Below are 26,748 nucleotides of genomic sequence, written 5' to 3' on the forward strand. Positions count from 1 at the left end.
AGTCTACACTCACAAGGTACCTCGACAGTGCCAGCCTTTTCTCCCCGGCTTCCGCTGGGTGCCCATCTTTGGCCATCTTGATTAGCAAGATGGCCTCTTCAGCTATCACTTTCATATCCAGATGAAACTGACGCTAAGCAAGCTGTGTGTACCACAGAGGATGCAGCAGCTGTGACCGACCGACCCCCCCTGTAGCCCAGGGGATGTACCTACGACACTGGTTCCTGTGGAAGGCTGGGTGTCAAACAGACAGCAAAAGTGCCTGCAGCAATGCCCTTCAGTGAAAATTCAGACGGTAAAAATGAAAGAAGCACACTTTTTCACTAAGCACTAGAGCAGGGGTAATGAATTAAGATTCAGGAAGGACTGGTCGCTAACATTTTCTTACACCCGAGGTCTGAATCTCAAGTTTGCGCTAAAAGAAAGATTGTAGTCATTGTAGTCTATCAAAAATATATCAGGTTTATACCCTTACATCAGGTGTGCCCATCAAGGTGCCCCTACAGACCTATAGACTGGTAGAGCCCATCAAAGTGAACAGTGTACTTGTACCTGATGGATATATCCCTGAATTCAGGCAGGCAGGGAGCAGGAGCTGGAGAAGAAGCAAGTTGCAGGGGGAGGGAGTTGGGCAGGGAAGCTTGCTGCAGGGGGAACACACGTGACAATAGTGGTTGCTAGGGCACCAGCAGTCCTAGCAACCAATGACTGCTCAGCAGCGGGGATTCAGTCCTGCAGACTGGCAGGCTGACGGTCTGCCATTTCGAGACCACTGCACTAGAGGGAAAAGTAGATGGCACAAAAATGGTGAGTGGCTGCAGGCAGTGCGGAAAAATCCATCCTCAAAGTTCACAGAAGAAGCACCAAATCATTCTCCCAGCAGTTTAGCCCCCCACCCCCAGATCCCCTGCTTTTTGTTTGCATACAGGGGTGGGGCTTGCTGGTGCTTTAGCAAGAAAGTACATTGTAAATATCAGGGTCATGGTGCAGGAGTTGACCTGTTTGCATCTGGTTCAAATACAAAATTGTCCTCCATTGAACTGACAGCTTGATGGAATACGCCACGGTAAAAATACATCAGACAAAATTCCTGAGAGCTAGAGACGCAAAGTCAAAACCACTGCTAGAAAGCTACAAATTAGGGACATAGAGGTTGCTATGGTAACTGTCTCAGTGGTTCCACAATGCTTTGCTGCTGAATTACTGGCAAATACCTAAAATGTTACCTCAGCTCCATGCACCTTTGTAGTGACTGCTGAAGCAAAAATGTTGTCACAAAAAAAAAACATAAATTCCCTCGAATCTAATAGATACACAATATGAGACTAAGTGCACATCTGTGCAGGACTGGGTGTAAGTGGTATGCATTCCTTTCCTGCACCCACACCAAAAAACATGCTGCTGTTTAGTAGAAACATCGGGGTGCCATTCATTCTTAATGGCACCCTCACACATTGGGGACACATTTTCCGATGATTGGAAACACATACCACTATACGGTTTCTGTGCAACTGCTTTTATACTCAGTTTCGGTGCGGCTGCGTTTGCATGGGCACAGCAGTCTATTTATTTGAATGCACTGCTGTACCTGCAGGAAATGCAGGGAAAAGGTCCCTGAACCCTTTCTAAAACCACACCCGAATGGAAACCACATAGTGTAATTCTTCATATGAGAAAATGTGTTGTGGTTTCCAATACGTGAAGGAGCAATTAAAAATTAATGGCACCCCTGCACATCTCCAAAATAGGGCATTTTTGGTGCGGGAGCACGTGGTTTACATGCAGTCCCACACCAGTATAGATGTGAGCCTAGTCTTAAAAAAGGTTCTGGGACCTTTTCCCTGCATTGTCCACAGGTACAGAAGCCCATTCACATGGAAAGCAGCCATAGGGTAACCGCATAAGTGAGAGCCTGAGACCGCATTCACACTGAAGCGCCACGACTCCTGCACGACTTCGGTGGCGAGCTGTGAAGTCCCGTGCACCTCGACTTCGGCGCAACTTGCACAGACTTCACATAATGGAAGTCAATGCAAGTCGCCTTCAGGTCGCCCCGAAGTAGTACAGGACCCTTTTTCTTGTGTCGCTCCTATTAGAACGGGTGCTGTACCAGTCAATGGACCGCGAGGGACTGCGACTTGTCAGGCTGACAAGTCGCGGCAGTGTGAATGGAGCCTAAAGGTTATCAAGCTTTCTTCCAACAGTATTGAGGATTAGCAAACCTGTGGTTTCATTCCATGACATTTACCAATATGTTCTGTCAATGACTGTATACTATCAATAAATACTTTAAAGAGTAACTCCACTTTTGTTGAGAAAAAACATTCCCCTCTGGGTGATCTATGTACATTGCAAGGATTAAAACAAACTTTGTTGCAGATTCCTACCTTTTGGTATTCTGAAGAAATCATTATTTGTTCCTCTGTGCTGAGTGAGTCTAATGGGAGTGGTTTCATAATTATCAACCAGCTGTGCAGCTGCTGAGCAGTAATGAGGAAATCTGCTGGGCCTGCATCCCTTCTGAAAGTGTTCCTATTGGGAGTATCTGACCAAAAATTACATTTTTGTTGCAGAGGATGCCAGAAATCTGACTTGCATCTAAAGCCCCGTACACACGATCAGATTATCGCACGATCTGTCGTCTGTTTTTTGTGGCATGCTAGTCTGATGTGGAAAGTGAAGAGGTTATTTTCATACAAATTTTCCCGTATGACAGAATTCTACTTCAGAAGTGATGTCATGTGTTGGATTGCTTTGTATGTGTTCTTTCGTCTCTGAGCATGCCTAGTCTTGCTCTTAAGATTTTTTTCCGTCCAAATCTGTACTAATGAGACGAAAATCGGACGCTGTATTACGGACGACAAAAATTATATAGCCTGCACATCAGGATTTTGTCAGCCGAAAAGTCGGAGTTGGCTGTCGAAAGCACCATACTAACAATCCGAAAATCGGCAGATCGGTCGTCGGACGAATTTACCCTACAGATTTTCTTATCGTGTGTACGGGCCTTAAGGCAGACTTCTGGGAAAATCAGTGAGCCAATCACACAAGCAGGAAATTATGTTTCTGGGTGAGGTACAAAACACCTCCAAGTAGCCATATTGCATTGCATTGCATTTTTTGAAAATTACAGATTGAAAAATGATAGATTGAAAAGGAAAGATTACTTTTATAAACATTCAATTACATGACTTGTGTCGCAATCGCATGCTATATTATTATTATTTTTTATTTGCTGTTTTTTTTCCCCCACGAAAGCGGAGTTACCCTTTAAAGCAAATCCAATTATTGAAACACCTTAAAAAAAGAAAAACATTATTTGAAGCAGTTTGTAAAAGAAGACCTCCCTGGCAGGTGGTCCTCATATCACACCCTTTCAAGAATTATGGCCTTTCGGATAATTTTCAGCATCTGACACTTCTGGGTGTGTCCGATGCTTGGGTCTTGTAGTGGTTTCGTTTAACAGTAAACACTAAACACAGTAGTGATGTAGGGGTCAGCATGAAGAATCGCAGCATACAGTGAGGGGGGGGGGGGGGGCAGACAATCACATAGACACAAAAGTTTGTGGGATGTGAAGACTTTGAGGCTGTAACTCTTGAAGAAAGAGAAGTGAGAGGCACCACCTGATGGAGAGGAGGGTATTCAAAGAGGAGAGTGGCCAAAGTTTTTTTTGGCCATACTTCTCCTGTGGGTCAAAGGAGTGCACTGACTTTTGCTCTCCTGTGACCCAGAATCAGCTGATAGTGGTATATTGCCTGATCAGCCTAAGCAGCTGAGTTGCTCCAGGCTCTGGAAGGGTACTTACAATATTGTCGGGATCCACTCAGCTGCCTAATTGACAGCTGGCTATGCCTCTCAGTGTGTGGCTGAGAGCTGAAGCCAGCTGCACTCATCCAGTTTATGCCAGAGAGGCAGAGCGGAGAGCAGTGTCTGACAGTTATTGTTCTCTAAGCAGTCCGGGAACTTAGCGATCAGCAGTCACTCATTCACAGGCTTAGAGCCAGCATGGGACAGCTGCAGCATAGAGGAGGTAATGTGTGAATGTTTTTTTGTTAACTTTGAACTAAACAATTCTAAAGTTCTTAAAATACCTCCACATTCCAATTATGTGATGATTACACCCCTTGTCGGCTTCTGTCATCTTCTCTCTGGACTACTTCTGGGAGTCAGGTTTTCAGCCTATTGATTGGCCAGCAGGAGAGGACATGAGCCTATGCATGCACAGGAGTCAGTTAATGCAGCATATCTGGAGTGTCCCAAGAATGCACACTGAGCTGTGCATGTGCAGCTCAGTGTACACATTTATTAGGAAAATGCAAGCAGGCTGGTCAGTGTGTTTTACTGTAGAAGAGACATAGCATGTCTTCAATAAATAGCTGCTTGCTCACAGTTTATTTTAGCACATTTTCAATTTAGTTCCACTTTTTCTTCTTTTGCAGGGTTCTTTTCGATTTATTTTTTTAAGTCCGGTTCACACTTCTGCGATGCGGGAAGGCTGCGAATATACAGCGTGTTCCCGCATCACATCCACACCTCTGGCAGTTCACACTGCCATATGCGATACGCAGGGGGTGTCAATTAAAAGTTAACGACACCCCTAGTTGAGATCGCATATCGCAGTGCGATCTGCAAGTTCGCACAGAATCGGATTGCACTAGTGTGAACCACCATGTGATCCGATTCTGCTGCGGATAAAAAAAAGGGTCATGTGCGTGTTTACTGGGATTGCGGTGCAAATTCAGCCATACAAACTGTATGGCTGAAATTTGCACCGCACAGAGATCGAATGTAATTTAGGAGCAGTGCACTCCGAATAACATGCGATCTCTGTGATCGCACTGATGTGAACCGGCCCTCAAGCAAGAGCCACTTTGAGCTGTTTCCTGCGATTTGTTATTTTTTGATAATATTTAAATTATCTGCAGTCTTATGGAAATGTGAGAAATATGTAAGCTTCTATACATACCAGCTGCCTGGCTGTCTCTGCTTCAATACTTTCTGAAACAATTATGCAGGAAGTGATACAAGAATGGTGCCAGAACATTGAACACCGTATGAGCATTATAATCCGGGGTTGCATGGCTAGCCATGCTGTTGGCCATATTCAACTTCACAGGAATTTCCTATCCAGCAAGATGCTCCTTGCCTGCCAGGCCAAAAAGCATATCTGCCAAACTTTTTGAAATGGAAACGGGGGGCACCTATCAGCAAAGGTATATAAACATAGGACACACCCCCTGTCACTCCCCCTCAAAGAAGAATTATACCAACAAAAAAAATATTAGCTAAACCCAAAAGTGCTTTTTTTCCTTTATACTGGCTTTTGTAATTTACATATGCAGCAGTTTAGAAATGTGAAAGATAAAAAGTGCGTTTTATATACAACTATAACAGAGCAAAATAAGAGACAAATGAGGAGGAAAGAGGGACAGAGTGTAAGGAGTGTCTAGCACTCCTGCTCCTCATTCAAGCATCCTGGTTTGCCTATGGCATTCTCCTTGTCTGTCTGTCCACCTGCAGGGTGATTGATTGTGGCTGGACTCTGGGTGGAGACCAACCTTGTTATATGCTAGCCAAGCCTGCAGTCTCATGCTTTTGATAGAATGTGTACATACCTGCACTATTTGGAGCTGCTGAGAGTGGGTTCCCCTGGGTTACCATTAGCAACAGCAGAACATTCTTACATGTTTCCAAGTGTCTTTACCTCAGACAACGACCAGTCCAGTTTCTTTGGTTTTTATGTTTTTTTAGGAACTTGGATAGGAGAAGGGATGAGTGGGATACTCCAACTGAACTGAACTATGCACAATAGGCAGGGATGATATGGAAAATTGCTGATTAACGCTGGTTAAAGCTGGTTAACGCTATGTTTAGCTAGTCACGCATAGGCGCTGATTCACTTTGCCCTTGGCTGTGAAAGAGTCCTTAAAGGTTCCTGAGGTAGCTAATCTTTAAGATAGACTGTATTGCTGAGACTTCAGGGCCCTTCCTGGTGCCCCCTTTACTGTATCACTCTGGGTTAGCTGGCTCCTTGATCCCCTTGACCCCGCTGGAGTGGTCCCCTCTCTTAGGTAGACCCCTGGGCAGATGCTTAAGTACTCACTACACTGTTTTTCCAGAAGTAGTCTGCCCAGCAGCTCCACTTGGTCAGCCACTGGATCCTTCTCCAACACAGCTCAACCCCTGGTCTCTAGGCCGACTGCCTGGACCAACTTCCTCACTTCAGCAGGAGGAGAGACAGCCATCCACCTCCTCCTGGGACTTTGCTCCCGCCAAAAGACACTCTGTCACATGCCCTCCCCGGATTTATTCCCAATCCCAGGATGCATTGCGGCAATGCCCACCCACTGGGACAGTCATAAATCCTGGCGTGCTATTGGCATGGTTTCCTCCACTGTCCAACAAGGTCCCTCATTGGATACAGTAGGGGAGACTCCCCAGACTCAACAGGTCACATCTGAAAGCATGCGACAGGCTAACTCACAGATCAGCAGAACAGGACCTAGCACCTACCTGGGAGGGTGCTACACCTGATTAAGCTGCCTGTTTGTCTGCCCTGCTTTGCTAGAATAGATTTTCCTGTGTATGACCTCGGATCGGATATCGACTATTTTCTGAACACTGCCTGCCTTTTACCTGGACTGTCATTGAACCACTGTCTGCCAACCGCAAGTACCTGTTTGCTTTTCTCAGCTCACGCATGCCTTGGTGTAGTAGCCAGGCACTATAGCAGTGTATAAGTCCTAGAGGCCTGCTTGCCTTATGGCAAATGGGGCTGCTATAGTTGAAGAACACAGAAATTGTTCTATTGTGTCTGACCACCTGCGTTAGTGGCAATGCTGTATCTTGGCCTAGGCCGACAAGGCCCAGGCCTAGGGTGGCACTTTCCAGGGGGCATCAGCAAAAGATGCCCCTGGGTCTTATAAGGGTGGACTGGGTTGGGAGTAAAATCTGTCTGGCGCCCCCCAAAAAGCCCCATATCATACATGGGATGTCAGTGTATATATAATATTTGGGGGTCATTGAATATATAATACAATGGGGGTCAGTGTGTATATATAATATATTGGGGTTCAGTGTATATATAATATATTGGGGTTCAGTGTATATATATATATATATATATATATATATATATAATACATGGGGTGATGGGCGGGATCAGTGTATATATATATATATATATATATATATATCACATAATAATAATAACAGATGAAGGGGTGTATCTTAAACAGGAAGGGGTGGGACAAATTTAGATGGGGTGCGCCCAATTTTAGTCTTGCCTAGGGCAACACAAAACCAAAATACACCACTGGTTAGGGGTACGCTAGCATGACACAAAGGGACTTTGTTCCAAATCAGAGACCGTCCCTCGAAATCAAGAACAATTTGGAGCTATGCATAAAGGACTACTTAGCATCCAATGATGGAACTTAACCCTACTGAAATCCACTGGGCAAGACTAAAGCATGGAGTTAGAAAGAAAGACCAAGAAACAAACGAGAACCCAGAATCTACAGTCAAGTACTGGTATCATTGTTACACCAGAAGAACTTACAAACGTAGGGCATTGTATGCCAGAAAGGTGCACGCCTATTTTTGCTTCTAAAGGCTATCCAATCAGAAATTGACATTTGTTATTATAAAATCATGTATCACTCCTGTGTGAATAGATATGATATTATATAATATTACATTATACAAGATATTCAGCATTACATTTGAAATACAATGATACAAGACATGTTGTTCTGCACTTTTTAACGTAAATATATCACTCCAAATTCCACATTATTTTAAGTATCCCCAATTTGGCCACTAGTTTAAATGTGAGAGAGGGTTACTTTAGGTCAGAAGGGTTAGGTAGGATGAATAAGCATTAAAGCATTTCATTCTGCATCATTCAAAGCTACCTAACAAAAAAAAATAATAATAAAAGTAGAACTAGTGCCTTCAAGCAGTATTAAAGCGAAGATCTACCTAAAGGGAAAGCTCTGCCTAATTGCCTCCCCCCCTCTACCTGTAACAGGTACCTGCTTTTTAACCACTTTACCACCGGAGGATTTTCCTGCTAAAAGACCAGGGGTTATTTTGCGATTTTTTACTGCGTGACTTTAACGGACAATCGCGCGGTCGTGCGACGCTGTACCTAAACGAATTTCACGTCCTTTTTTTCCCACAAACAGAGCTTTCTTTTGGTGGTATTTGATCACCTGTGCGATTTTTTGATCACGCGCTATAAACAAAAAAAGAGCGTAATTTTTGCAAAAACAACAATATTTTTCACTTTTTTTTATATGAAATTCCCCCAAAAAAAAATGTAAAAATCAAAATTTTTTAAAATTTTCGGCCAATTTGTTTTACGCTACCTATGTTTGGTAAAAAAAATCGCAAAAAGCGTATTTTGATTGGTTTGCGCAAAAGTTATCGCGTTTACTAACAAAGGGAAAGATTTTTGTCATTTTTGGTGTTTTTTTTTTTAACGAGTAATGGCGGCGATCTGCGATTTTTTTTGCGGTACTGCGACATTGCGGCGGACAGATCGGACCCTTGACTGACATTTTTGACACTTTTGGGGGTACCAGTGACATTACTGCAGTAATCAGTGCTATACATATGCACTGTTACTGCAAAAATGACACTGGCAGGGAAGGGGTTAACAGTATTGGACAGGGAGGGGTTAAGTGTGTCCTAGGGGCGTGATTCTAACTGTGTAGGGACAGGTCTACTAGTGTAAAAACAAAGATCAACAGTTCTACATAGTAGAACTGTTTGATCTTCACTTTTACACAGGGAGAACTGACAGGTGGCTTGTTTACACAAGCCGCTCTGTCTTTCTCCCGCTGTAGCGGCGATCGTAGTGTGACCGGCGGACATCGGGTCCGCCAGTCACACTCCCGCACTCCTCCGTGAACGAGCCGAGGCGGGCGCGCGCCTCGGCGGGCGCGCGCCCGCCCGCTATTGGCTCTGGAAGGAGTGACAGGCGAGCGACGTAGACCTACGTCACTCTGCCTGGCCGGGGCCGACTGCCGCAGTAAATATACTGTGCGCAGTCGGCAAGCGGTTAAGGGCCCCCCTCCTCCTTCCCTGCCAGGCCATTTACAAAGCGCAGTGGGGAACCGGCTGTGAAGCTGCTGCTTTCCCTTACAAGAAATGGCGGCAGCAGCACCCAAGAGCCGACTGTGGAGCCGACATCGCGCGATCCCTGGACAGGTAAGTGGTCTAATATTAAAAGTCAGTAGCCACAGTATTTGTAGCAGCTGACTTTAATTTTTTGGGTGGTGGTGGGGGTGGGGGGGGGCGGGGCTTGGTGATCAGGCCAAATACAGACTTCTTGTCTAAGGGTGGCTGCACTCTAGATAGAGGAGCAATGGAGACATCTTTGGACATCAGCAATCTGGGGAGAGGGTGATGTTACATGCACTAGCAGATTTTGATGGACTAACAAAATAAAACTGATCTCCAACTAACACTTTTTATCTAGTTATAGCAACATTGTTTTTTCTCTTTTGGGATTAGGGTTTTTACATAAATAAATATTGGCTGACCATTGTAAGCACCCTTTTCAGTATTAAATGATTGCCTTAACCCTATTACTGCCACTTTTACTGAACAGCTTGGTCTGTTGGGTTGCTTGCACACAGTAGGCAGAAAAAATGCCAGGATGGGCTGTATAGTACTTGCTGCATTTGTGCATATTTGCGTGTACACATACACATGAGTAAACATTTTTTTAGTTTCATTTTAATCAAGGGAGTGTGAAGTATACGCACATATGTGAGCAAAATACTGGCTGGCAATGCAAGATTCTGTATTTTCTTTTCTTTTTTTTTTACTGATCTAGAAGCAGAGCAGATTAATGTGCCTATGAATACAGGCACATTGAACATTGTATGCCTAAAAATGTTGCATTCTGAGGCAGCAGTGTGCAAGAGGCCTAATAGGAAGTTGAAAAAAAAAAAACCTTAAAGAGTAACTCCACTTTTGTTGAGAGAAAAACATTCCCCTCTGGGTGATCTATGTAATGTACATTGGAAGGATTTTAACAAACTTTGTTGCAGATTCCTACCTTTTGTTATTCTGAAGAAATCATTGTGTTTTTCTCTGTGCCGAGTGAGTCTAATGCGAGTGGTTTTATAATTATCAACTAGCTGCTGCAGCTACAGGGCTCTAATGAGAAAAATTGCAGGGTCTGCGTCTGTTGTGATTTCCTCTTGGGAATTTCTCACCAAAAATGACATTTTTGTTGCAGGGGATGCCTGAAATCTGACTTGTATTTTAGGCAGACTTTTGGGAAAATCAGTGAGCCAAACAGAAATGTTTCTGGCGTGTGGTCAGTGCACATTCTGTGTACAGAACAGCTCCAGGTAGCCATATTGCATTGCATTTTACAGAAAATGACAGCGCTGCTGCAGATTGAAAACAAAAGGTCATTTCTAATAACATTTAATTATAATATGACTTGAGTCGCAATTGTGTATGCTATATTATTATTTGCTATTCTTTCTCACGAAAGTGGAGCTACCATTTAAGCAGGCCATACCTTGATAGAAATGTGTCTAGTTGTGCAGTGACTGGTTGACTTTTGATCCATATATGGGCAGAGAGGTAATACAGAAGTCAGTCTACCGATAGGCTTTTGTACAACCACACCGTCAGATTTTCTCCATTGGATCAGCGCCAGCAGCTATAGCCGGCAGCACTGATTAGTGTATTCTGATAGCGGGGAAATCAGCACCATGCTAACACAAAATGGAAAAGTATGTTTCAGCCCCTACAGAATAAACAATTCTTTAACATCACTTCTTCATTGTCATCTGATATTTGACACTCTAGGTAGCTAATTTGACCTATGATAAAGAAGAGACCCTAAAATTGTTATATAACTACTACTAGGCCGAACCGGATTATCAAAGGTTTCCATAAGATCTGTAAAGCCAGTTTTTGCACCAAGGCCCTGTAACACACTTTCTTTTTCAGTGATTCTGTCATGAAGAAAATATGGTGGCTGCCTTTAGAAAATGGTTAGTTGCCTGGCTGTGTGCCTTTGAATCACAGAACAATAACACTTCTCTCAAAAGTCCCATTAAAAGTGTATTATGTACTTTCAGACAGAGTACACTTACCCATTCTGCTTAGTCATCCTGACCTAAAGTAATTACCCCCCCTCCCTCTGAGCTCCAAGCTGCAGCCTACCTGTATTTTATATGCTTTAGCAAAAATCCCCATTGCTGGCAGCACGTATTAAAGTTGATGTAAACCCTCACAACAGGGAGATAAAAGAAATCTCCCTACACAAGTTTTATTTGTATATCTGCTGTCTTCGGGTTTGTACACTGTTTAGAAAGTGAACATCGTGTACATTTTTTTCTTCCTGTTCCAGCTCTGGGTGTGCAGTCCAGGCATACACTGTGTGAGAGCTAGTAAAGAAATGTGCAGAGTTGTGCTGTGAATAGACAAGCTCTCTGTTTATCTGTCTCGAAGTCGCTTCCCCGACACAGATTTCCAGCCACTTTTATCTCCTATGTCGGAGAACTTGTCACAAGTTATCATGCTGATAACAAAGGAATGGAGCAGCAGACAGACACAGGACTTAGGGCTTTGGGGAGAGATAGGTAAACATTACAGATATATGTGCCCAGGTCAATTTTCATGAATGGGGTTTACATGCACTTTAATGGAGCTTCGTTAATTAGGGCAGGCACTGCCCAGGGATAAAGTTGGTATGGGATTGCATGTGAAGATGGACTTTAATGGCACACCATGACATTACAAAAGACTAAAATTGTCTAAAAATACATTTTATTACAATTCCTTTAAAAACATTTCACAGTAGTAAGAAAACATAAATGCAAAATATCAATTCCAAAGTGGACAGCCATCCTCAGTGTTGGATAAGATTTGCCTAACAAGATTATTAACCCAACCAGGGTATTCCTATATAACAGCAAGGATAGACAAATAACGCCGCAGAAGCATGTCCGATGTTTAAGGTACAGTCAGCCCGACATGTTTCGCGCCAACTTTGTGCTTCTTCAGGAACTCAGTACCAACATACAAATAGTTTCTATACAACAGGGATAAAGTTGGTTATGGCAAACAGATAGTTTTCCCCATATAAAAGGTAATGTACATATCAACAACATAAATAGTTAATACTCCTGATCAAAACTACAATTTTTTTTATCAAAGTTCCGTAACTGTCTGAAAGAATTTATGTTCCCAGCTGAAATGTAAAAGGGGAAACCACATTTTTTGGAATTTACCATCACAAAAAAATCAACACTTTTCTGTTCTACAACTTATGTTTTAAAAGACTACCCCCTTCCCCTATAGAATCCATTCTATTCCAGTTCCCACCTTTTATGTAGTGATGAAAAATGTCACTTACATCTTAATTAATAGCCCAAAGCGGTCCCCACTGCTTCCGCATGTAGACTTTCCATTGGCACATCATGAAAATAGGCTTTTTCATAAAACTGTGCTGTTTTAGGACAAGCAGAACCCCCAGCCAGCATAAACCCACGCATAGCATTCAGAAACCATGCTCACAGAAAACAATTAGGCTTCTGAATGGAATTTTGTAGCTCATTATTCTTAAAAGACTAAGTTTAGAAGCCTGAAAGGCCACGTTTAACTGCAAGCCAGAGAACAGCTGTCGGTTCGAGTTTTAGCTGCTTGGCTGCACCATGGCTCGGGAATAGGAGAAAAACATGTTGCCTGCTCTTTGCCTGTTTGTTTGTGTGTTATGGAAGACCCATTACCAGCTGTGCTTCCAAATGATCAGATTACCGGGCCTGCATCACAGGAGGCAGCTGTGACAATAGATAGGAAGGTGACAAATAAACCCAGAGTCAGCAGTTGGGTAAAAGCGTCATTTTCTATTCTTAACCTGCTGGAGTCACTTTCAAGAGATTAAAATGCAGTAACCCTCTCTGTGCAACGGGTGCCGGCTGAATACTAATGGAGAAGCTTTCTTTGTGTAAAACACTGGAATTATTTTCAGACTCTGAAAACAATACTTTTTTGGAAAAAATAGGCAATTATCAGAAATATTTAGAAGGCAAGTCATAATTCTAGCAGGCCAAAGGAAGAAAGGAATACTAGCCACTAAAAGGCAATATTCAGAACGATGAATAATACGCCATGGTGTTGTATGTTGCACTGTATGCACAGCCTATAGTAGAATAATTCTTCACATTCCTGTCTCAGAACTCTGTGTATGTTCAAAAATTAGGTATTTGGCATGTCACCATACTAGTTACAGAGGAAGCAAATTTCCATTGATGGTTTGTACCTATAGGTAAGCATATAATAAGACTTACCTATAGGTACTGTAAATAACTCCTAAACATGCACTGTTTAGGAGATATTTACTGTTAATGCCACCGATGACATAATTGGTGAAGGAACTGCCACCTGTATCGTTTCTTCAGAGCCCTGTGCCGTGACCAGCGGCTTCCGTACGCATGCGCGGGAGTGACGTCATGCGGCTCCAGCCAGTCCCACAGCGGGAGTCCACAGACCCAGAAGGAAGACGAGTGAAGATGGATGCGACCTCCAGCGGTAACAACCAGGGCTTCGTTTGCAGGTGAGTTTCACATAATGTGCTAGTATGCGGTGCATACTAGTCCATCATGCCTTTACTTTGCAGGTCAGGTAAAAGAAGAAAAAAAGAGGCAGCGTTTACTTCCTCTTTAAAGTGTTACTAAACCCAGGACCCTGCATTCATTATATATGCTCTCCCACAGTACACAGAATATGGAAATGCAATTTTAGTAAATATGAACTGCTAAATACCTTTTCTCTTCAGCAGTTAGAGCATTCTTGTGACTTCTATTAGTGTCTGGTTAAAGCTTGTAGAAGGAGTTTTCGTTCTCCCCTGAATGTCCTATGAGGCTGCAGGACCCCTGACCCTCTGTCTGGACAGTGCTGATTGGCCCTGTGCTAAACACATGCACTCTCCCAAGAAACAAAATAAAAAAATACTCTAGCAATACACATCAAACTGAGCATGTGCAGAGTGCCCCCAAGGTTCTGAATCTGTTCTATCAGGAGATGGTTTGGGGACTGTGAAAGAAGGGGAGGATCAGAGAAGGCAGGATCAAACAGCCTTTAACACAATGCAGAGGATTAACTCCTGAATATAAAAAGCACACTTTACTGCATATACAGACTGGTTTTACTGTTGTAGGTTTAGTAACACTTAATTGCATGACTACTGTCTGTAGTATGAAAACTGAACTTCCTGTGAACAGACTATCTATCCCACAATCTCTGTGTCTCTCAGTCTAATGCTCTGCAGGTGAGGGCTAAACAATGATTAGACCTGACACAGACAGTTATAGAGAGCTCACCATGCTGGAAGAGATGTGTTTCATCACATTAGCACTTCCCTATTTGTGATACAATACAGAAGAAATGGCTAGGCATATATTGGATACTGCATGCCCCAGAACAAGAAGTTGCTTGTCCTTATAGTAAATAGGGACAAGCTAGGTGGATTAATACATGGACATAGGGGGATCAGTCACCCACGACACTACAAACTGCAGCCACAACAGGTGAGTCCGAAGTAAGGTACAAAAAAAGTTGGTTAATACTGGAGGGGGTAAAGCTCCCCCAGTTAGAAACCAAGCGATTATTTAGGCAAGAGAATTGGACAAAAGGGTTGACGATTTAATATTTAATGATCACATATAAAAATACAGTCACTGAAAAACACTCAAGTGATGCGCTACAAAAAGAATACCCTTACAAAACACCTATCTAATAAAAACAAGTCATAATTCTGGACACACTACCCATGTTATCCTGCCTTGATCTGTGCAATTATCTGCTCAGTATATTGGGAAGAACTTTCCCCAGTGGTATCAAGGCAATAATAACTAGGGTCAATGACTAATTTACATATGCCACTTTATATTGAAGTCATAAAAAGATATTGATTAAACATCTCAATAGGAATGTGGGACATTTAATTTCTAGAAACTTATATTAAGAATAAAATTGTCCCAAGGGGACTGCATGATAGAGTAATCCCAGCTGAACATCTCCACAATGAGAGATTCCTTACAAAATGGAAAACACTCTGTAGTAATCACAGGGTGGCAATAATGGAACTCATTGTGGAGGAAGAAAAAATCCAACTACAGGAATTCGTTAAACAGATAGAAGAGAGTACGAAAGGTTTAGAACACTTTAAGGTAACTGATGAATTCCAGAGACTAAATTATATATTAAAGAAAGAAGTGGAACGTACACAATGAAATTTAAAATTCACTAAGCAGTCCTAATTTAAGAGAGATTTAAATGACTGGAAAACAGGAGAAATATTTAATCTTAATAGACAACGTGGACGGAGTAGGTCTATAAAAAGGGAATAACAATCCATATCACGGTCAGGAAGGGATTGGTCCTTTAGTGATACAGATGAAGAAGGGAGTCATAAGTCAGTATCTTTTTTAGAACCAAAGGGGCCGAAAGACCACCGAGTTGATATAAAAACAGGAACAGCCCTAATGAGAGGAAAAGGGAAATGGAAAGACAGGGGAATCACAGACAGGAAAACCAAAGCTCAGAGTCAAAAGAAGTAGCTCCTTCCCATGAACAGGATAAAAAAGTTATTAATCTGTCGGATTTCACTCTAGAAACTAGACACCTTAAATTACTCCGAAAACGAATGTCGTTTTCACCAATGGAAAATATGGATGAGTTCATGGTCTACAAAGATGTTATATTATTCCTCCGAGAAATCTTTCTAAAAATACTATATAATAAGGAACAGGAGCCCCAAGGAAGTAGTCAACAGATGAATGAAGATGATAAAATAGTTAAAGAAATATTGATATCATTACTAGATGAAAATTGGGAGGAAGAAGTCTACTCTACCATGTCAAAGAGACAGGCAAATTTAAAACTAAAATCTACAACAATGCTACAATTTCGTAAAAAAAAAAAAAAAGGGCTAGTTTGTTTCTTGACATGGTACAAATGGACTTAAAAACAACTAACTGAACAGGGGGAAATAAAGATAATGAACCTCACCAAGGAAGAACGACAGGCCTTAAAAGAATTAAAGGAGGCTAAGAATCGTATACTAAAAAGAAGTGATAAGGGAGGAAATGTCTTTCTCTTAAGAGAGAGTGACTATGAAAAGGAGGTTTTAAGACAATTAGGAGATATGACCACCTACCAACACCAATTAGGCAAACCCATTTCCAACCTTAGAAGGTAATCTGAATGAAAAACTGAAACTGGCTAAAGAGGTAGGGCTGCTCACTATTATCGTGAGTTTGAACATTTGAAAGTAAAATAATATAATAGCCCCACTTTCTATGTAATCCTGAAAGTACATACAAATTTAGAGAAACCACTGGGACGACCAATGGTTTCAGCAAGTTGGGGGTCCCCTAGAAAGGGTTGGAAGATACTTGCATACTTTACTCAAGGATATGGTTTCAGACACTCGAGATGTCTTACATAAAATTGATAACATCAATCTGGAAGGAGACCTCTGGCTGGTGGGGATAGATGTTAAATCTCTTTATACATCAATTCCAAATGCATGTGGCATACTGGCTGTGGAGTTCTTCCTGGAAAGTAATTTCCCAACGATGGGCCCACAGAATTAATTCCTTATAGATCTGCTATCATTTGCATTGGAAAATAATTTCCTCAAATTTTTGGGTCGCAATTACCAACAGATAAGGTGACCATCTATGGGGGCACCGGGGGCACCAGCCTATGCCTGCCTACATCTAGGAATGAGGGAGGAATGTGATGTATTCACCTCCCCAATGTATCTTAGTCATGTGTATCTTTGGAGATACATTGATGATGTATTGGTCATTTGGAGGGGGAATGTCAAATTATTACATTCCTTTATTGAAGGTCTTAATGACAATGATCAGAATATTCAATTGACCTATACGTTTGAAAAAGTACAGATCCCATTCCTTGACCTTCTGATCACTTTGGAAGATGGGACCCTCATTACACGTACATATCGAAAAGCCACCCTAAACAGCTAAAAAATGAAATTCTAATAGAAAGATTTTTACGCCAAAACGTAATTGTACTAAACAACAGGACTACAGACAAGAAGAGAAAGATCTATATAAGAGATTTTGTGAGCGTGACTACTCTCACTGACAATTACATAGTGCAAAACAGAATGTCGCAGGCCAAAAGAGGAATGAACTAATACAGACAAAAGAGAAAGATGACATGCAGTCGCATGATACAGTCTGTTTTATCACCCAAGTTGAAGCACAATGGGATGAGGTACAGGGACGGTTACAGAGGCATTGAGGGGGAATCAAATGCATAACCCAACAATTGTAAAATTTGTGAGTACCTCCCAAAAATGCTTGTCCAAAGGGCATCCAACCTGGGTGATATACTTATACATTCAGAGTTCGTGAAGACTCCGGATGAAAATTGGAAATTGGAGGAGGTAAATGGCGCTGCCAAAGATGTATATAAGGAAGGAAAAAAAACTCTTAGGGTATATATATCTAGGTCAAACTAAAAGGGACCTAATGTATGTAGGATAGATATGATATATACACATATAATATATACACTCTAAAACATAATATATCGAAATGCAAACCGTGCATATATAAACAAGATGAATATATATAAATATAAAAATATGCAAATGAGTGACTGTTGGTGTTTATACGAATAAGGTGCAGAAATAAATAAAGTGATTGAGTGTATCAGTGAAATTTAAGTAAACTAATAAAGTGCAAATAAGCCAACAAGCACAAATGTAAAGTGCTGATATGCCTATATATATATATATATATATATATATATATATATATATACACACACACACAATATATATATATATATATATATATATATATATATATATATATATATATATGTAGCACCCTTGTCTTTATGCAAGGTTGCTGTTAAATTTAGTTGCTGAGCCTTACTTAGCTTGGCTGTAATTATTCTGTGGTTAATTGGACTTCCCTTCTAATCTGTTTGACTGCGCTTCTCCCTTCCGTCAGTAGGTGGCACTGTAGCCTCTGGCACTAGAGTGAGAATTACAGTTAAACAAACTGTTAATGTCCATGTGTCCCTCAGCCAATCACAGTGTCACTACGGCATTGTGGGGGATCTTATAAAAAGGATGGGAGGTCCAATGATCGGTCTCTTCCGCCTCTCCCCCCTTGGGGAAGGGTGTGTGCTGCTGTTGCTGCTGACTAGGCCTGAAGCCTGAGGCCTAGTCAGATGCCTGGGATTCTGCTGAGGAGAGCCAGCGACCCACAAGGAAAAGATCATCCACAGACATCCAGTAACCTGCTTGTATCTTATGGAGGATAGCTGTCCAGACAGTACAGACCACAAAAAGGGATTGTGTCTAGTGGAGAGAAGATGTCTCCCAGATCGATCTGAAGTTCTATGGATACCTAATAATTCTCAAGGTCTGCTATCCTGTACCGCTGTCTGAATAACCTGTCTTTTGCAATAGGAGTCTGCCTAATAGACTGTTCTTAAAGGGTGTCCTGGACCCTACCCCTCTCTCCCCCTGTTTATTTTGACCTGTTGTGAAGAAATAAACTATCCTGTTCCTTCAGCATAAAAGTGACTGGCGCCCAACATTTAATTTTACCTGCATCACTACCCACCATGCCTGACAATCCACACCCACAGGAGGTATGTAGCCCCTCTCTGCCACTAAAAAGTGGATGTGAATAAAAAATTAGTATCCACAATGAGGTGACAAATAAATTAATAAAGTGATAATCTTCAATGAAATCCGATACCGAATCGCAAAATTGCAGAAAGTGGAAAAAGGAATAATGAAAAAAATGTGAGGTATACAATTTCAAAGACAATAAATTAATTCAAATCGCACAACAGAAAAATCCCAGTGCAGGGTGGTGTGTGATTTTAAATGTAATAGTCCCAAATCGCATGAACAAAAAAGGTGCTTTAGTGAAAAAAATATTTGATAGTGCGACTTCACACCAGGGGTGATTCGTCTATCTCTAGTGCCTCCAGGACCGCACTTACCAGATGTAGGAACCCCTACAGGGGTAATGAGCCTGTATTATAAATAGAGTATGGCTCCAATATCCTTCACTGGTCTTCGGGTGGTTCCTCTGGTTAATGGCATCAATAGGGGTCCTATCAACCTAAGGTAGGTATTGACAGTACTGGGGATCCTGTACTGTGTGTTCTCAAAGGTCAGGTGTAGTCCGGGTAACATATGAGGAAAATAGTGCAGTACTATATTTGAAACTTTGAAATTTAATAATAAAAATGTACTCACATATACAATGAATCAATCGGGCATTCAAATCGGTTTAAACCGGAAGATCTGCCACGCTGAGATACTTCCGGAACGCTATGCATTCCACGCGGTCTGGAAGTGCGTTCCAAAGGGCAGAAGTGATGCAGTGACGCTCTACGCATTTCGTCATAAAGACGTCATCACTCCTGATCCAGTGATCTGCTTTCTGTGGATGTGTCCTTTCGTCTGTGTCTCAGTTTAGTCAGCATGAGATTTCCTGAAGGCAGGGTGTGGACGCAGCGGCCGGTGTCCGATAGAGCGGGTGGTGGGCAGTTACATGTTTCGAAGCTAAGCTCCTTTGTCAGACCTGAGGTCTGACAAAGGAGCTGAGCTCCGAAACAATGTTTGAAAACATTGTTTTCAAAAGAACCAGTTCAAATTACTGCAATTTAAATTCACAGCAGCTTTGAAAAGGTTGCCTGCACTACTCGTCCAACTTTGGTAAACCTTTTATGCAACTTTGATTCATAGAATGTAAAGCTGAATCAAAATTGTACCAAAAGTCGTGCTCCAAAGTGACACTGGAAATCATGCGACTTTGGAGAAGCAATAATGTGAAAGGAGCCTTAGTATCACTTTAGGAAAAGGTTATGGCAATTCTGTGTTTAAGCAGAACTAAACTCTCTCAATTAATACTATTTGAAATCCTTATGCTGCTAGCATTAGCAAAAAGAAAGGAAGGTATATTATATTTACTTGTTTTGAACTTTTTTTTTATTTCTTCAGTTGTCTCCTGGTTTCTGGTTTAGGCAAAAATAACGTCATACATCCCAGGAGTCTTCATGGTCATCTGTCCTTACTTAAGATGGCCACGGCTAAAAATGCTTGCCATGTATTTCAAAGTGATTTCGGAACAAAATAAAGCATGGAGACATGGATGGATGGGGAGTTTGATTTGATTATTAGAAATGAAAGGGATTGTAAACCCTGAAAAAAAAAAAAAAAAACCTGCAAGACAATGCGATGCATACTAGCACATTATGAAATATTAACCTTAGAACGAAGCCCCTGCAGCGGCACCTGGTCACCACTGAGGGGCTGACATGTTCCCCGGGCGTTTCTTCCGGGATCGCGGGCTCCGGCGCTGAGTGGCTGGAGCTGCGATGACATCACGCTGAAGTTCTATATGCTGTACCTTTAGAGTGCATGCCCCTTTGACGTCAGTGGCTGCACCCCAGGTGAATATCTCCTAAATGGTGTACGTTTAGAAGATATTAATTTTATCTACAGATAAGCCTTATTTTAGGCTTACCTGTAGGTAAAAATAAAGCGGGGTATAAAACCGCTTTTAATTATATAGCTTTTTCAGCTTATGGTGCTCAGATACAGTTTAGTCTTGCTTGAAGAGTTTTAAGAGACAGTAGGAGGAGTTGGAGCAGTACGTTGTGTGAATAATATAGATGGTGACCCCATGTTCACAAACTGTACATTGTCATCCTGACGTCTTTGTACAGCCAAATGTTGTACCCACCAACATTGTTAAATGCATCCTCACCTAAAATATAAACTAAAATGTTGACCTGTTAACAGTCTGTCTGCACTGATGACACACAAAACTTTCTATGGAGGCTTTAGGAATGGTCAAACTCAAGCTGTTTCTGTATGAGAATTGTAGAGGTGATGTAACAGTGTGAATATGCAAAGCTCCTAACTGTCCCTTATGTACTTCTACCCCCACAGGAGCCACTGCTAGGCTGGCCCTATTTCCCCCCTCAGTCCACACACAGCCAGGTACACAGCATTTTTGGCATTCTTCCTCTGGCTCAAAAGGTCAGTCTAGGGGTTTCTTTTTGGGTTTATGGGGAGCATGGGATACCCTGAAACTATAGAACTGTACAACTTGAGGACTGCTTGGCTAATCTGTACAAAATGCAGACTGCCTTGGACAACCTCTGGGTGCACTGTACTCTCTTTTGGCTGGCTTGTACAACTCTTGGCTGTACTGGGCAAACTCCTAGTGGTATTGCACACTCCTGGTTGTACCTGCACTGAATTTGCTTAGGAGACCAAACCACCCCACAGCCACTTCTTCTCTGTAAAAATGGGGGAGGGGGTTGAAGGTCTGTTACTCAGTCCCAGAATGGTTGGACTTCCTCCCACCAACTCCCTTCTTGCACCACTCTCTGAACAAGGTTTTCTTCAGTTGCCCCCCCCAGCTAAGGCTTGCTGGGTCCTTGATGTCTTCACCTCCCTCTCTCTCTGCCCCAGGAACAGATCCCCTGCACAAGGTTCCTCTCCTGCAGGAGTGGACCCTGGAACTCTACTCCTGTGCTGCCAGGCCTCAGACTACTTATGGGCCCTACATCCACCTTGTGGGCACACTTCCCCGGATTGGCTGGGGTGCCATACATTTTCAGGCTGCCCGTCCTGCTCTCCCTTTGACTATACTTCAAGAAGTCTCTAAAAGACAGGGGGAAGTAGCAGAATGGCAGACTGTGAAACACTGATTAGCCTCAAACAATCAATCCCTGCTCCACTGATCAGAGGAGCAGAACTAAATTTATGTAGCAACCTACTCTGAACTAGGAGGGTGCTACACTTATTTGGAACCAAATCCCTCTCTGCCGGTTTTTATTCTAATGTACAAATGTATAGAAATAATGTACTGGTAAAAGACTTAAAGTGCTATACTGTACTGCATAACACTAGGTTCACTAGTGTAGCTGCAATTTGATCCAATTTTCCATATGATTATGTTGTGCCACTTGGTTGTGTTTTTTTTTATAGGGAAGGGAGACTGAATGCTGATTGTTAACAACCTGCAAAAACACAGGTACATGCTGTTGTGGCTCATATACATTGGCATCGACGGAGCCAAAATTGAGCTGCAATCGCACCAAAGTAACAGAAGACCCGTTTCCAAAAAACATGCTATGCTGTGCTGCATTGATGTGAATGGGTACCAAAGAGAATTATGTGCTTTCCATTGTCATATGATTCTGTGCAACTCATTTGAAATTGCACTAGGCCTAAAGGAAAGTAGTGGCATAAAAAGGCTTCTTAGATTTAACAAATCATGCTTTGTCTAATAATTCTCTATGGTCTGTGTAATTGGAGATGTGACAGGGATATGTTCACATACTTTGTACTGAAAGGTGTCCCTCTTTCTCACCTCAGAATGTAGAGAGGTATGTAAATGTAAACACAAACTTAAAGGGGACCTGTCACCTGTCATAAGTACATAAATTAATAATATGGGTCAAGCAAACTACCTTTTAAATCCTCCAAATAATTTCTGTGCACCTCAAATGGTAAAAAGCATAAACTTTTTTAACACTGCCCTTAGCTCAGTTCACGTTAGTTGATAAGCCCTTGCCACTGGTATTTGGCAATCCAATACTAGAGCCTCGAAGTACAACAACAGATCAAATATTGGACTGTTGAATGACTGTGGATAGGACTTTGCACAAAGTCAAACAAGTTGATGTCTACAGAATATTGACAGCGTATACAGAAGGCTCCCCAGATCCACCAAAGCAATACTGGGGATATAAAAGGTACTTACAGCAACATTCTGGTGCCAGTATTGAACCATATTGTTATTACAATATACTTGGTACAAGGAAAAGGCCCACTTGTAAGAAGTGTTAATTAAACGATTGATGTTTTATTGTGCTGTATTCTTATACTCCTCTTCTTGCTGGTATAGTATTTCTGCTTCTTGCTGATGGGGGTATATTAAGGGGTGGAAATGAGAAGAGAGTGAAAGGCATGGGAAGGTGGCAGCTCATAAAAGAAGCATGCGAAAGCTGGATTGTACTTCCTAACCAGTTTGTGGGCCTCTTTGGGCCAGGGACCACTGCCATAGGCTTTGCCTTGGACTTCAAAAATAAGATAAGTGTAGGAATGTCTGACTTCTTTCTCCTCCGTAGCAACCCCTCTTGTTTTCTATGGAAAGTAGGCTGTAGCAACCTGGGAGTTGTCTATGTTCTGGTGGACTGCCATGAATTTTGAACTGGTCCAAATCATTTGATGGAGGGGGGATTATGGTGTGGGGTTGTTTTTCAGGGGTTGGGCTTGGCCCTTTAGTTCCAGTGAAGGGAACTCTTAAGGCATCAGACATTTTGGACAATTTCATGCTCCCAACTTTGTGGGAACAGTTTGGGTATGGCCCCTTCCTGTTCCAACAGGACAGTGCACAAAGCAAGGTCCATAAAGACATGAATTAAAGAGTTTGGTGTAGAGGAACCTGACTGGCCTGCAAAGAGTTCTGACCTCAACCTGATAGAACACCTTTGGGATGAATTTGAGTGCAGACTGCAAGCCAGCCAACATCAGTGCCCGACCTCACAAATGTGCTTCTGGAAGAATGGTCAAACATTCCCATAGACACACTCCTAAATCTTGTGGACAGCCTTCCCAGAAGAGTTGAAGCTGTTATAGCTGCAAAGGGTGGGCCAACTCAATATTGAACCCTCTGGACTAAGACTGGGATGCCAGTAAAGTTCATATGCGTGTAAAGGCAGGCATCCCAAAACTTTTGACAATATAGTGTATGTGCTTGGCGGGACCCCATTTTCTTACTGCGAGTGAGGTAACAGAGGAAGGTTGGACTGGTGGAGTGGGCACAGGCTCAGCATCTACCAAAGTTACATTGTGTAGTGACATGGGACAGTACTTTTCAGAGGGACTCTGTATTTTTACTGCACACAAAGTATAGCTCATCTCTAAGTCAGGGAACTGCTTTAATGTTTGACTTCTCATATGACTACAGTCTCCGTCTGGTCCCGGGTATTGATGAGCGCGCTGTGTGTGAAAGGTACCCCTGCCCAAAAGGGGCCCTGTTTTTTCTGTGTTGCAATTAAAGTGTAAGTCCACCCTAACACTAAAATCCCTGTATCTACAGACATCCATGATCGAACACTAACCTATCTAGCCCTGTAAAGAAGGAATCAGTATACATACCTTTTTTGAAGCCAATCTGACCTAGTCTCCAGTGGGGGAAGCTCTGCAGAAGACACGGCTGACAACGACTGTGAAATGAATAGAAAGTGACGTCACCCATAGACTTACTATGGGGCTTCCATTGGCGGTTGTGTTATCTGCATCTGTCTCCACAGCAAAGCCGCGGCTGACAGCTCAGCGCGGGATCGGATCGGATTGGCTTAAAAAAAGGCATATATACTGATTTCTTCTTTACAGGGCTAGATAGGTCAGTGTTAGATCATAGATGCCTGTAGGTGCAGGGATTTTAGTGTTAGGGTGGACTTCTACTTTAGGTAACACTCATGGGCGTACGCAAAACTTTTTTCAGGGGGGGGGCATAATTTTAAGGTCACCCATGCTCCGCCCCTTTTCAACAATGTCATGAAGGCTTAGTCATTATACTTATTTTGAGTATATTCCCTTAAAGCATGTTATGCTCAGTTTACATGCCTCCATCATCCGCAGCCCTCCTGTCCTCCTCTGTCCTCTCTCCAACCCTCCCTCCCTGCCTGTCTGCTCCTGTGTCAATGCCAACCCCCTCCTCTCCTGCTGCTGTAGTTTCATTTAAAGTTTCATATCCTGTCTACAGTCTGTTTAATAATCCTGTGTGCCCCTGTGTCTGTTTTTTATAAAAATAAGCCGTTCTTTACAAGTATAGAGTGACACTCGCCGCTCACGTGACCCGCCACCTCTCTCCTCCTCTCCTCTTCCCCTCCTCCTCCCCTCCCAACTGACATCAGTGAGGAATCCTTGGCCCCGCCCACTGCAGGCAGCTGTCAGCCGGAGAGAGGAGAGAGTCGACGGGTCACGTGAGCGGCGCTCGGCCCTCTGAAAACTGGTAAAGAACAGCTTATTTTTTTTAAAACACAGACACACAGGCACACATGATTATTAAACAGAACAGACAGGATGGTATGAAGTGGCTTAACAACCACTTAAAAGGACTACCTGCAGATGCCCATGGTAACACTTACAAGCCTGGTTCCTCCCCCAACCTGTGATTGAGCTCATCTCTTTGTAACTCTGCTCTCTCCTCCTATCAGCTTGCTCGCTGCACTCCAGAGAAACTGACTTGCACCTTGTGCTGTTTCTTTCTCTCACAATCTGAGCTCTGCTGTAGAGGTGGGTATGAAATGCTGATACTAAATCAAATTCAGATACTTAGACTGCTTGCATTTAAAAAAAAGAAATTTAAAGCTGTACTATTGAAGACATAGCTACACTACTTTGACTCTTCTAAATTTCAATGACATTAAATATATAGGCGAATGTCACAATAAAACAAAATATGTAGCTACTGAAAAGATTCTTTAAATGGTCCTTAAATATCAAAAAGGGAGACCATTGCGATTTTGAAACATAAGAAGTGAGACTATAGATATCTGTACTCGCCATGTGACAGTCTTAATAAACTTCAGCATTAAAGCCTCTTTTTTGGATTATATAAGAAGTTGGCAACTAGGAATCATTAGCGAATTGTATTTCGGCAGCTCCTCCATGTAAAACAATATACTGCTTTTCAGGCACACTGGACATCTTCCGAAAGTTGTTACATAACAAGTAAATGAAAAGCGTCAGCAGATTTGACTCTTACCCATGTCTCGGCTGTTCTGGGCTCACATTGGGTTTGGACTCTGTAAAGAGAACATTGGTCCTGTGAGATATGTCACAATAACAGGATGCCCTGGCACTATAATGAATGGGTGGGTGAATGTACAAGGATAGATACTGTACAATAATAGATGGGAGATAAAAACATGCATTGCATTGACTTACCTGACATAACTGTGCCGCGTTGCCAGCTTCTGCTTCTTGGCAGTGAAAAGGCAATAAACTGGCAGCAGATAAAGATTGAATTATTAAGCAGAATTTGAGGAGGACGAGAGTTGTGATGAATGAAGGGAATGGAGAAGCAGGTAAGTGGTTAACTGGAGTTTGCTCTGCTCAATGTTCCCTGGTATGTCGGATGTGAAAGGACATTTCCACAGCCTCAGGTGAATTTACACAAGTCATTGATTCCTATCCTACTGCTGCTGAATTTACAATTTATAATCTTGGTAAATGGACATAAAGGCATCAAACGGTTTACACAGTATAATAGATAAGAGGATTGTTACAGTGCTGGCCTGAGTCTAAGAGGATCCATAGATGAGAAGTTCTCACATCTGTCTGAACTTTACAGTGTCATTAAGTAGACATGATATGCATGCACCTCTGCCCAGACTATGAACAATTAGGCTAGGCTCACACTGCTGCGATCCGATTTTATCCCGACTTTCAGTGCGATTATGTGATGCAACTTGGACGCTACTTGGAAGTGGTTTGCATCTCCAATAGGGTAAAAATCCAGCTGGAATCTCTCCTAAGCAGTACAAGAACCCTTTCCAAAATCCTGACATTCTGGGTTGCATTGATGTGAACAGGCACCATTGAAAACAATGTGATTTCCATTGCCATGCAATTTTGTGCGACTCAAGTCACAGCTGAAATCACAC

The 26,748-nt window shown here is 42.3% G+C and overlaps 1 protein-coding gene across 1 annotated transcript in view; it reads right to left on the bottom strand.

Moving 5' to 3' along the window:
• MYO3B (myosin IIIB) overlaps window positions 1–26,138 on the bottom strand; it is a 597,729-nt gene extending 571,591 nt beyond the window's left edge. Inside the window, exons 1-2 of the mRNA XM_082260313.1 lie at window positions 26,030–26,138; window positions 25,848–25,887 (exon numbers count right to left, since the gene is read on the bottom strand). Of these exons, the coding sequence (XP_082116439.1) occupies window positions 25,848–25,887; window positions 26,030–26,036 (47 nt within the window). The 5' untranslated portion in view covers window positions 26,037–26,138. The remainder of the gene's footprint in view (window positions 1–25,847; window positions 25,888–26,029) is intronic.
• Window positions 26,139–26,748: the final 610 nt, after the last annotated feature.

The sequence above is a fragment of the Pelophylax lessonae genome (genome assembly GCF_965119305.1).
Source record: "Pelophylax lessonae genome assembly, chromosome: 6".
Lineage (NCBI taxonomy): Eukaryota > Metazoa > Chordata > Amphibia > Anura > Ranidae > Pelophylax > Pelophylax lessonae.